The sequence below is a fragment of the Eublepharis macularius genome, chromosome 8, assembly GCF_028583425.1.
Source record: "Eublepharis macularius isolate TG4126 chromosome 8, MPM_Emac_v1.0, whole genome shotgun sequence".
In the NCBI taxonomy this organism is placed as follows: Eukaryota; Metazoa; Chordata; class Lepidosauria; order Squamata; family Eublepharidae; genus Eublepharis; species Eublepharis macularius.
The window spans coordinates 110,029,579-110,042,558 of NC_072797.1; the positions used below are offsets into that span (position 1 = coordinate 110,029,579).

At 49.0% G+C, this 12,980-nt stretch overlaps 1 protein-coding gene across 1 annotated transcript in view; it reads right to left on the reverse strand.

Moving 5' to 3' along the window:
- Positions 1–12,980, reverse strand: part of FREM1 (FRAS1 related extracellular matrix 1) — a 96,958-nt gene that overhangs the window by 45,563 nt on the left and 38,415 nt on the right. Inside the window, exons 12-14 of the mRNA XM_054986978.1 lie at positions 10,512–10,679; positions 9,237–9,445; positions 732–825 (exon numbers count right to left, since the gene is read on the reverse strand). Coding sequence (XP_054842953.1) covers positions 732–825; positions 9,237–9,445; positions 10,512–10,679 — 471 coding nt within the window. The remainder of the gene's footprint in view (positions 1–731; positions 826–9,236; positions 9,446–10,511; positions 10,680–12,980) is intronic.

A 12,980-nucleotide genomic window follows, 5' to 3' on the forward strand; every position in this document is an offset into this window, starting at 1 on the left:
TTGTAATCTGGAGAACTGGATTTGATTCCACACTCCTCCACTTGAAGTCAGTTGGGTGACCTTGGGTCAGTCACAGCTTCTAGGAGCTCTGCCCCACCCACCACACAGGGTATTTGTTTGTGGGAATAATTATAGCATACTTTGTAAACTGCTCTGAGTGGGTGTTCAGTCATCTTGAAGGGCAGTATATAAATTGAATGTTGTTGTTGTTAACACTGGAACAGATGCAGATGTCTCTTTTGCTAATGTTATTCCCTATGAGGGACTCTTTCTGGGGTGGGGGTGATAGAGTGAAATCACACCAAATTTGCAGGGAGCCTAGTCCTGCCTGTCTACCAAACAGACCCCAAGGCACAAGTGAATTATATCAAGGGGTCCAATTCTATGGGTCCCTGAAAAAGGTGCCACAGCAATCCTACCTGCCTCCACTGTTTACTGGGGGTGGGAGGGAGGAATTCCATGCCAATATTGGCTAGATAACAGAGTCCAATTTTTGAAAGAATTGCAAAGCCTACAAAATGTTTAATTGTCTAGGTGGACCTGCGTACTGTTGTGCCTTTTTATTTAACTTTTAAATCAACTTTGGATCTAAGTTTTATTGGCAGTCTTAAACTGTCTCTTTATTCATTTTATGATTTTTATTTTATTTATATTTATAAACCATTTTGAGTTCCCGTAAGGTGGAAAGGCTGCTAATAAGTGTTTTAAATAATACATAAAATTGCACTGACCTTAACATGAAGGACAAATTCAAAGTCATTGACACCATCTGTAGCTGCAAACAGGATATTGTCCTGTGGAGTCTCAGAGCCATTGTGATGATACCTGTGGGAATAAAGTTCGGAACTGAAGGGATTACAGTGTGGTAAGCGCTATACATATCACTGAATTCACAACTCCTAAACAGAGAGTTAACAATCTACTCTAAAAGAAAATGACAGGGATGGAAAAAACACTCATGCTATGGCACTGAGATATAGGGTTCAAAGGTAGATTACTAACCACCAAAACCACCAAAGGTAGATATAGGGTTCAAAGGTAGATTACTAACCACCACCACTACTAGTAAAAAGGTAAAGGTTGTCCCCTGTGCAAGCACCAAGTCATAGTGACCCATGGGGGGACGTCGCATCATGACGTTTTCTTGGCAGACTTTTTGTTATGGGGTGGTTTGCCATTGCCTTCCCCAGCCATCTACACTTTTACCCAGGAAACTGGGTACTCATTTTACCAACCTTGGAAGGATGGAAGGCTGAGTCAACCTTGAGCTGGCTACCTGAACCCAGCTTCCGCCGGGATTGAACTTAGTTGCAGCAATAATAATAATATAATTCCATCAATATGAATGACACTTTACAAATTAAGAAAAACAAGCAATAGGTCCCCTTTCCCAAGGAGCTTACAATCTAAATTTCCTAAAAGCAGAGACACATAGGGAGGGGAAGAAATTCATGGTATTTGTGTTTCCTTCCATTTTACTGCCATCTTTCTCAAGCATGGGTTAGTATGATCTTTTTGAAAAGATCAGAGTTAAAACACCTTCAGGTGTCATGTAAGATGTGCATTTTTGCAAGTCCCACTCACATTGGCACCATTTTCTTGCCTTAGCCACTGCTTGAATTTTATAGTGTTATATACTATAGCAATCTAATACAACAATCTAGTAACTCACAGCTTTTTTTAAAAAAAAATTAAGTATTTAGCCCTTCTTTTGCAGAGTTGGGAGAAGTTGCAAGCTGCACATTTCCAGTTGTAACTCCACAACAAATATGGCTGGAGACTTACAGTACAATCCTAAGCAGAGTTACTCCAGTCTAAGCCCACTGAAATCAATGGGCTTACACTGGCCTAACTCTGAGGAGGATTGCACTGTATCTTTTTGAAATAAAAGAAGCTGGGAACTAACAGATCTTGCCAATTGATCGTTATAATCAACAATGATCGAGTGCTCCCCCCACCCCCAAGCCATCGGGCACAGGTAGGAAATAGTGGCTTCCAGGGAGATGGTGTCAGACTGTGGCTAGATAAGGTACTCTCTGCAAGATTCCCTTTAGAAGCAAGAATAAGTCCAATGTCTAGCAAAGGAAGTTTTATTGCAGAAAAGGTCCATTATAGTCCACTGTCCTGAATAGGAGACTCAGGATGGTACATGATCATTGTTACCAATGAAGAGCAAGCATAGGATACAGAGTAACAATACCCATCTGGAACAGCCTCCCCCCACAGTTCTCAAAACAACATCTCTCAGTCCTGGGAAGCTGCTCTCCTTCAAGGCCAATGCCTGGTGGAACGGTGCTAGACAAAACAGTCTCCTCTGGTGGGAATGCTGCCTGGGAACTGGTGCACCTGAGGAGAAAACACTTAGAGACTAAAAGCATTAGAAAATGGAGTCAGTATAGTTAAGATATATACTGGACCTGACATTTCTGCCCCCCTTAAAACAAATCCCCCCCTGGTTTATATGGGTAGCGAGTATGAAAAGCTTTGGTTAATCTAGGAGCATGAACATGTGCAGAGTTCACCCATTCATCGTAACCAGAATCAAAGTCCTTCCACCTAATGAGGTAAAAAAGCTGATTTCTCTTGATTTTAGAGTCCAAGATTTGTTGCACCTCATAGTGTATTTGGTCGTCTATTAAAGTTGGAATGGGTGGAGCTTTGATATGCCATTTGTTGTCGGTGGGAGCCTTCTTCAAAAGGCTGACATGGAACGTATCATGCACATGGCGAAGGTTCTTGGGCAATGTTACAGCAACAGTCACTTTATTTATTACCTTGCGCACAGGAAAAGGTCCTAAGAATTTCAGAGCGAGTTTGCGGCTTGTCTGAGCTAGCTTTAGGTTCTTTGTGGAAATGTACACATGGTCCCCTGGTTGTAATTCCCATTCGGCCACACGATGGCGGTCTGCGTACTTTTTGTAATCCAGTTTGGCTTTTTCAAGGTGTCTTTTAATGATAGTCCATTGCTGCACTGCCTCCCCCCACCATGAGGACACATCTGGCAATTTAGAGGAATGGAGAGGGGGTGCGTCCAACTGGAAGGGATTGAAGTGAGTTCCATATACAATCTTGAAGGGGGCTTCTCCCGTTGAAGCGTGTACACTGTTGTTATAGGAGAATTCTGCTAGAGGGAGAAGGTCCACCCAATTATCTTGTTGGAAATTGATGTAGCAACGAAGGAACTGTTCTAATATTTGGTTTGTTTTTTCGGATTGCCCGTCGGTTTGTGGGTGGTGGCTTGAACTGATACCTTGTTCAATATTCAACATTTTCATAAGCTCCCGCCAGAAGTTGGCAACGAACTGTCCGCCGCGATCCGAAATCACCTTGGACGGAAAAGAATGTAATTTTACGATGTGCTTTAGAAACAGGTCCGCTAGTTTTCGAGCGGAGGGTATAGCGGTACAGGGTATAAAATGGGCTTGTTTGGAGAACAGATCTACCACAACTAAAATACAATTATGTCCTTTCGAGGGAGGTAGATCAGTGATAAAGTCCATGGAGATTATTTCCCAGGGCCTGTTCGGTGTTTCTAATGGTTGCAGGAGACCCGGAGGTTTCCCCTTCCTGGTCTTTGCGCTGAGGCAAACAGGGCAGGAACCAACGTATTGGGAAATGTCTTTGCGCATGCCCGGCCACCAGAATTGTCTTTGAACTAGGTGTAAAGTTTTCAGGTACCCATAATGTCCAGCAGTGGGAGCATCATGACAGCGCTGCAAGACTTCCAGCTTAAAGCTGTCTGGGACATACAACTTGCTCCCAGCTAGCCAATCCCCCTGTGGGGATTGGGTTAGTTTGTTTCGTGGAGCCTTATCCCCCTCCTTCTCCACTTCAGCTTTAAGTTTCGATTTCCATTCTTGGTCGGCCGGGAGGGGCTGCTTAGCGCGGCTGCGAGTAGTCACCACGCCCCCAAGTTGCTTAGGCGAGAAGACCGTGTCGATAGTCTCCGCCCGTTTGCTCTTATGTTGGGGCATGCGCGACAGGGCGTCCACCAAAAAGTTAGTTTTGCCCGGGAGATAATTGAGGGTGAAGTTGAACTTGGAAAAGAATTCCGCCCACCGCAATTGCTTGGCATTCAGTCTGCGTGGGCTTCGGAGGGCCTCCAAATTCTTATGATCTGTCCAGACCTCAAAAGGGTATCTCGCCCCCTCCAGCCAATGCCTCCAGTTTGTGAGAGCTGCTTTCACTGCAAAGGCCTCCTTCTCCCACACATTCCAATTCCTTTCTGCCTCTGAGAACTTTCTGGACAAGAATGCACAAGGCCGTAATTTCCCATCCTCCCCCTTCTGCAGCAAAACCCCCCCTATCGCCGTATCGCTGGCGTCGACCTGTACTATGAAGGGGGACTGTTCGTTAGGGTGGGAGAGGATGGGTTCCGTTACAAATTGCTTTTTTAGACATTCGAAGGCCATTTGGCAATCGGGGGTCCATTGTAGTTTAGCCGAGGGTTTTTTGGCTTGGTCCCCTTTATCTTTGGTTTTCAGCAATTCTGTTAAGGGGAGTGTGATTTGGGCGAAGTTCGCTATGAAGTCTCTATAGAAGTTGGCAAACCCCAGGAAGGATTGCAGTTCTTTACGGGTGGTGGGTGTTTGCCAATCCTGGATCGCCTGTACTTTGGCTGGATCCATTTTCAACCCCTCTTGTGAGATACAGTACCCAAGGTAAGTGAGTTCGGTTTTGTGGAATTCACATTTGGACAATTTAATGGGCAGTTTATTCTTCATTAAGGTGGCCAAGACCTTTTGTACCATTTGAACATGTTCTTCCTCTGTGTCAGAATAAATTAAAACATCATCAAGGTACACCACCACCCCTTTGTATAGAAATTCATGTAAAACTTCGTTTATCATGGACATGAATACAGACGGGGCTCCCGTCAATCCAAAAGGCATAACTAGGTATTCATATTGTCCGAGGGGCGTATTAAATGCGGTTTTCCACTCATCCCCTGCCTTGATACGAACGTGGAAGTAAGCATCTTTTAGATCTAATTTTGTAAAGATCTTACCTTGGGCCACGACGTTGAGAAGGTCTCGGATGAGCGGTATAGGATAGGCGTTGTTGGTGGACACTGCATTTAGTCCTCGGAAATCCGTGCACAGCCTGAGTCCCCCATCCTTCTTTTTCACGAAGAGAACTGGAGCGGCGTGGGAGCTAGCGGCTGGGCGGATGAACCCTCTTTGGAGGTTGGTGTCGATGAATTTCCGGAGCTCTTCACGTTCATGGAGACTCATGGGATAGAGTCGTCCTTTAGGCAATGAGGCTCCGGGTAGAATTTCCACCGCACAGTCCGTTCGTCGGTGCGGGGGTAGAGTGTCAGCTTCCTCCTCCGAGAAAGCATTTAGAAAAGGCCAGTACGGTTCGGGTATCTGGTTGACTTCTTCTTGGGTGAGGAGGGCCTTTTCTTTGTAAGTTGGGTCTTCGCCCCAGTTTTGATTCCAACGGTGACTTTTACAGTTGGCATGGTTGAAGGTAATACATCCTTGAGCCCAGTCTATGTAGGGATTGTGATCACATAGCCATTTGCTGCCCAGAATTAACGGGTACTTGGCAGTAGAGCTGATGACAAAGGACCTCTTCTCCCAATGTTGTCCCATGCCTGTGATCACCGGGATGGTTTCAGTTGTGACCGGATTCATGTTGGTACCATCCATTTGTTCAAAAATTACTGGATTTTGTAAATCCCGAGTTGGTAAGACCAGTCCATTGACTAGAGCTGGGGCTATGATGTCTCTTGAGCAACCCGAGTCAATAAGAGCTTGCACCCGAATGTGCATTTTCCTCTCTGGGTTGATTAGAGTCACTGGCATGAATAAAATGGACCCAGGTGGCCGGTTCCGTGCAGGGACGGGCTTGGGGCGGATCTGTCGTTTGGGCCCTTTTACGACAGATCCATCTCGTTTCCCGACTGGGGACTTTCTGGGTTGACTTCTGCAGATGGGGAAGCGGGATCGTATTCCATAACTTCTTCCGCTTCCAGCCCTCTTTCTGAGGCTGGCCTTTGGGAAGCGCCGCGGCCTCTGTTTGCTCGTGGAGCTGGAGTCGGGCGTTGGAGCGTAGGGAACGGAGCAAGGGTTGGACGCCGTAATTGAAGCGGAGGTCTTTGCACAGGTCGGTAGGGGCATTGTGCTGCAAAGTGACCAGCCTGTCCACATTGCAAACACAGCCCTTGTTGCCATCTAGCATCTCTCGCTCCACGAGTGGCGTAGCCCGCTCCCCGAGCTCCCTTCTGTAGGGTCAATGGTCTCCTTTGTCCCGTTTGTTGTTGTTGCTCAACCAAACGGACTTCTAAAATGCGATTCTCCACTTCGCAAACAAGTTGAACCCAACCTAACAGCGTAGGGGGATTGTCTTGCATGAGGGCTCTGTCCAAAAGTCTCGGATTAAGTCCTTGTTTGAACAGAATAATTTTTGTGGACTCCTCACACCTGGGGCACTTGGCAGCCAATTGTCGGAATTTCGTGATATAGTCTCTCGCTGACATGCTGCCCTGCTTAATGGCCTGCAATTCTGTTCGGGCCCTGGTTTCCTCTAAGGGGTCTTCATATTGTGCTCTAATAGCATCTACCAACCCCTGGAGAGTATCAAGTTCTGGGGCCCCAATATTATATAATCCTACGTACCAGTCTGCTGCTTTCCCTTGTAAGCGGGAGCCGAGATGTTCAACTTGGCTGGCCTCGCTGCCGAAGAGGTGTCCCCACCGGTTGAAGAATTGTAAGACTTGTACTAGGAAAAAGCCCAGTTTGGAGGGATCCCCATCAAACGTGGCGTCCAGTTTCACCCAACCCATTGGGAGGTCTTGCCTCGGAGCCGGTGCTGGGTAGAAGTCCGCCGGAAGCATCAATGGCACTTGAGGTATGGGGGGACCCGGTTGTGCTGGCGGTGCTGGTTGCGCTGGCGGCGGCATCACCGGTTGAGCCGGGGGTGGCGGCCTCGGCTGGGCTGGCGGTGGTGCTCTCGGCTGGGCGGGTGGCGGCAGTCTGGGTCTGACGGGTGGCAATGCCGGAGGTGTTGGCCGTAGCGGTTGAGGTGCTGGCAGTTGAGGTTGGTGCGGCGGAGTAGTGATCGGCCGCTGAGGGGTGGGTTGGTGGGGTCGTAGTGGTGTAGGCCCCATCGGTTGGTTCGGAGGAGGTCTTAAAGGCTGTTCCAGTGGCAAACGTATCGGCTGCAGCGGCGGGGTTAGTTGTGGTCGAAGCGGAAGGGGCCGCAGCGGCGAAGGCCGAATGGGTGGAAGGCCGCGCGGGCTTGCCCCTCCCGGCGTTGCTGTTTTGGGAAGCGTCGGCTGGTCTTTAGGCGCTGGTAGACCATTTCCCGGAGGTTGTCCGACGGGAACGGTTTCGCGCGGTTGACCAGGGGCTCCCTCCCCGGATGGAGCCGCGGGTGCCCCCGCTTGGTCCGGCCGGACCGTTATAGGGGAAGTATGTGGGGGTATCACCGGTGTATCACTTGGCTTTTCCTCCCCTTCCGTAGGCCTCTCGACAGGGGTCTCGTCTGGCGGCACCTCCGCTCCCGTGATAGGAGGTTCGATGGGAGCCTCATCAGATGGCACACTCGGGTGATCCCTTCTCGGTGGAATTTCCCGCTGAATGGGAAGTTCCTTGGATTGTTCTCCCGATTCGCCAGGATAGGTGCCCCCCTCGCCGGTAGGTGACGACCGCTGCTGAACTTCCTCCATCGGATAGGAGATGACACTTTGAAGGGTAGCTATCTGGATTGCCATCTCTTCAGGAGACAGTCTTTCTCCTGCCCCCATTGAGGAAATTAAATGAATGGCGTGAGCCAAACTTTCTTCCATATCCATCAGCTTAGCTTCTAATTGTTGTATTCGACTTGGCCCTGGTTGTTCGCCCAGGGAACCTTCATTCGCTGTACTCACCGGGGAGAAAGGGCCCCACGGAGGAGGGTCTCCTCGGACTATTCGCGACCTCGCGGCTAGAATCCCCTTGGCCATACCCGTCACGGCCGAGATGCTGGTATCTACCGCATAGGTGCGACCTTGTATCTGCTCCCAACTTTGTTCAGGGACTTCCGTTGGCTCTTTCCACGGAGCAAGTTCGGAATAATCCCAACTCAGGGCTCCACGGCGAGATGTGTCCCCCTCCATCTGCTCAAACGTCCGGTTCCAATATCGCCATGGTTGGCTGCTATCTAGTTCCGGAACGGTTTCCAGGCTTCGGCGCCCGTCCATCGAGACTCGTGGATGGAGTCCACCTGCCCGGCGCTCTCTGGTTTCTCGGGGTCTGGCTCCCCACTCCGACGGGGTGGGTACCGAAATCAAGGGGAGAGCGGTTGCTTTCGGCCTTGCCCCGAGGTTGCTTTCAGTCTCGTTCCGAGTACTGAAGTCGATGAGAGGCAGGGTGGAAGTGGATGCTCCGGTTCCGTTCCCGGTTGCTCCCAGCTCCTGGGAGTCTTGGGTTTGCACCGGTTGATTGTCGGGAGACGCATACGGATCAAACAAAGGATCCCTGTCCGGGACAACCTTGGATTCCGCTGGGCCCGACTCAGACATGATTGGTAACAAAATGTCAGACTGTGGCTAGATAAGGTACTCTCTGCAAGATTCCCTTTAGAAGCAAGAATAAGTCCAATGTCTAGCAAAGGAAGTTTTATTGCAGAAAAGGTCCATTATAGTCCACTGTCCTGAATAGGAGACTCAGGATGGTACATGATCATTGTTACCAATGAAGAGCAAGCATAGGATACAGAGTAACAATACCCATCTGGAACAGCCTCCCCCCACAGTTCTCAAAACAACATCTCTCAGTCCTGGGAAGCTGCTCTCCTTCAAGGCCAATGCCTGGTGGAACGGTGCTAGACAAAACAGTCTCCTCTGGTGGGAATGCTGCCTGGGAACTGGTGCACCTGAGGAGAAAACACTTAGAGACTAAAAGCATTAGAAAATGGAGTCAGTATAGAAGCAAGGAAAATATGGAGAATACTGCAGTATGGATGCTCTGCTGCTGCTGCAAATGCCTCTGCATTTGTAGCAGCAATGAAAGCTACACAGAGAATCACCTATGTGTGGAAGCAGCCTTATTCATGTACAAAATTAGCACATTGGAGAGAATGTTCTAGGTTAATATTTTCCCTAACATTCAACAGTTGAAGTGCCACAGCTCACAAAAAACAACATAATTTTCCTTAATCACATGTTTTAGCTCTCAGCACTGTTAAATCCATTGGCTGAATTCTTAGAACCTACAACAAGACTACAGGCAGCATTTTTATCCACTAACCTGACTTTGGACATGTGCAGATCTTCACATGTCAGCCTGTCCCCTTGAGTCATGGGGATTCCATCCAGCTCAACTGTCCCATGGAGAGGTGGTCTTAACAGAACTAGGCGAACGTTTTCCAGTTTGGTGTCCTCATCTGAAACCAAAACGTGGCCTTCTGTAATGATACACAGACCCCCTTCCTCTACTTCCAGGTTGCTTGTAAACACCTGAGCAGATGCAAAAGACAGCAGTTTCCCATTAAAACTTTCACTTTGAAGTAATTCATTTCTGTAGTCCCTTAAACAAACACCACAGGTGAAAAAGTAAAGATTCTAACTGTTGTTAGTACCTTCAGGACTGACCTGACACAAACGTGTGTCTTTGAAATAAATGTGTATTTGAATTTTTTTTAAATGACAGGCATCCTTTAAAAATATTAGACAGAGTTAAGAGAAAAGCATTTTTAATGGAATTTTAATTCCTGACCCTTTTTAGAAATTCACTAATTTTTAGCTGCATTTAATAGTAGAATTTAGACTCATTGGTGGGAACAAAGACCACTTACAGTACAATCTTCAACAGAGTTACTCCAGTTTAAACCTATTGATTTCAGTGGGCTTAGACTGCAGTAACTGCTTAGGATTGCAGTGTTGGTCCATTTCTGCACTGGGCACCTAAACTTTTCAAAGATTCGTGCAGGCCTTTGATAAAATTTATGACAGATCATTAAAATAGGGATTTAGGGCTGCATGAGCCTTTTTTGGTGTGTGTTTTGCATATGGTTTGATATAATATGTTTTATGTTAGTACATTTATCTTTGTATTATCTGAAAATATTAATTATTTTTTAAAACCTTTGGATTTGCCACCTTTCCTAAATGAACTTATGTCCAACAACAGACTCTGATACCAGCACAGATCAACCTACAGAAAAAACTTGTCAGGAAAATCAGCAGGCATAGGTTGGATTAAGCACCCCATTTTCACCTGCCATGCAAACACCCCATTCTGGCATTCATAGAGATCAGCAAAAACAAATGTATGCTATAACATACAATTTCAGTCAAGGCTCTAGATTAGAAATGTCCAAAATACTCTTTTTAAAAGATATTACTTTGCATCATAAAACATTTAAAACATCGTACTTCCATTTTATCAATCAAAACCTGAGACAACAGTAACAAGAATTTAAAATGTAGCATAGGTTTCTTCCTTCACTGAAGTTCAGCCTTGGCTGATGCCTAGCCACTTGAAGTTTTTTCCTCCTATTGCTGTTAGTTTTATCATTCATACCTCTGGAGCTTGATTGTCCACTGGGAGAATAGTAATGTTGAACGAGATGCCAGACAAAGTTCCACCATGTTGATTGCTGACAGATAATATGAACTGGATATACTGAGGCTCAGAACCAATATCCTGCAAAGGGGGCATATAGCCAACTTTCATGTGGTTCACAGCATGCTGTGTATACAAGAAAAACAAATAAAATAAATAATTCAATGTAATGTATTTTCGAAAGAAAAAGGCACGCCCGGAGCGTGCGTGCGCGCGCGCTTACCCGGGTGCCTGGATTTGCCCTCATGCACGGAGGGAGAGCGGCTGGCTTTCCCGGGCATCCGGGTGCCTGTCGGGGGCGGGGCTTTAGAGCCGTTATTGGCTCTGCCCGCCTTCCCCCTCCGTGCAGTTGCGGGCTTGATCGGGTCGGGAGAGGACGTGCGGCCGTGTCTGCTGCTTGGCTGGGGCCGCACGTTTGGATTGACTCGGGACGAGGAGGCCTTCCTGCAGCTTGCCTCCTTGCGTCGGAAGGAGGCTGCGAACTGTGATTTTGGGCTTGGGGCTTGAGCGCTCGTTGCTCCAGCCCCCCCCCCCTCTTTTTTGCTTGGGCACAAAGATCTTGGCGAGCGGGGGCGGTAGGGTGGTTGTGTGCCCCTCACCCCCCCCCCCCGCCGGGTGTCGCTTTCGGGCCGGGAGTCGGCCTTCGCCCTCCCAGCCCCCCCCCTTGTTTTTGGCTGGCGGTTAAGGCCGTTTACGCCGCGATTCTTCTCGCGCCGCTGCTGTGGGTCAGCGTCGCCTTGCCTCCTAACATTGCGCCCTCCGAGGGGTCTTGTTGTCACCCTTCCGCTTGCCCCCCCCGTCCCCCCCTTTTTTGTGGGGTTCGGTATCTGGCCTAAAGGGGGGTGTTGTTGCTGGGGCTCTGAGCCCCTGGGTAGCCTTTACCTCTCTCTCTCATAAGTGATTTGGCCCATACTAATAATAATAATTTAATTTAAAATAAATAAATAAATAAATAAAAAATAAAAAGGTAAAAGGGAGAGTGAGGGGGAGAGAGAGAGAGAGATTGCTTTGGGGGAGAGTGAGCTGGTAGGATCTGGTCGCTTGGGCTAGGATTTTTGGCAGCCGTGACCTTAGGGCACGGTTTGGATTGCTGGCCCTGGTGTTCCAGGTGGTTTTGGTTGGCGCCTCCTGCCTGGTGTGTTGTTGGGCAATTCCCCCCCCCCACTCGTCATCATGCCTCCTAAGAAAGGGATAGGCAACAGCAAAGGCAAGCAGCCTGCTAAGCGCCCTAGGGTTAGTGGGCCTCACCCTGCATCGTCCTCTGATGAGGAGGATTCAGGGTCGCTCAGGCAAGAGATTTTGGCCAAGTTGGCTGTATTGGAACGGGCCAAGGGGGTGTCTTCCGGTCAAGTAGTTCCCAGTAGGGCCGGTAGAGCTTCTAAGAAGGTTTCTCGGGCCACTTTTCAGCGAGACGTCCTCACGCGTCTTTCTGTTCTGGAAAGTTCTACAGGTGGTGAGCTGAGCGATGCGGGTGCGCTTCAGGAGGACATGGACCGAGCTGGACCTTCGGCACGGGCAGAGGATGACACAGCCGAGGTGTCGGAGGTTCCTCATGTAGCGGTGGCCGTGGAACAGGTGGAGCCTGAGGGTAAGTCCGCTTCGCCACAGACATCGCAGACATGGCCCTGGGGGCCTATAGGGACATCATGTGGTCCCGCCAGCTGGGGATCTCAGTTGCCACATTCTTCTTATTCTAGTCATCCAGCTTGGTCAGGAATCCCTGGGCAGCTGCAACCTGTTGGTGTTGGGCCATGGCAGCCTTGGGGTCTCGCGCCTGCTCCAGTTCAGCAAGGGCTGGGGGGACCTGGTCCGGTCCCTCTTACGCCCGCTTCCGTCCCCGCCACGCCTGTTTCTTCAGCCGCTGTGGGGGGTAGCACACAACCGTTTGGGCAACCGGCAGCTTTCTGGCCTCCCTACCTAGGGGTTCCTTATTATCAGCCCACTGCCTTGGGGTCGTTGCCCTACCGGGCCATGCCGTTTGGGGACGCGGCCCTCCCTTTGGGAGACCACCTGACTCCTGCCACCAGGGACAGGATATTGCGTGGTGAGTTCGTCGACGTCTTTACCCTTCTTTTCCGGGAACTGGAAAAGAAGGATAAGGAAGACATGGATGAACGCGATAAGGAGAGGATGAAGAGGCGTAAGGTGGACCGGTCCTGGTCCAATTGGCTGCCGGGTATGTTGATCTACGCCGGGGTTATTGCTCGTGCGCAGCCTCAAAGGGCTGCCCCCCTGTTTCAATATATTGACATTATATACAGGGGATATACGGACTTCGTGGGTGCTGCTTGGATGCAGTACGACGAAGAGTTCCGTATGCGTGCAGCTTCTGATCCTACCTTGCCGTGGGATCGTATACATCAGCAGCTTTGGCTGCAGTTGATGGCCCCTGCCAAGCCCAATTTGGGCGATAGGGCTGACAGTGGG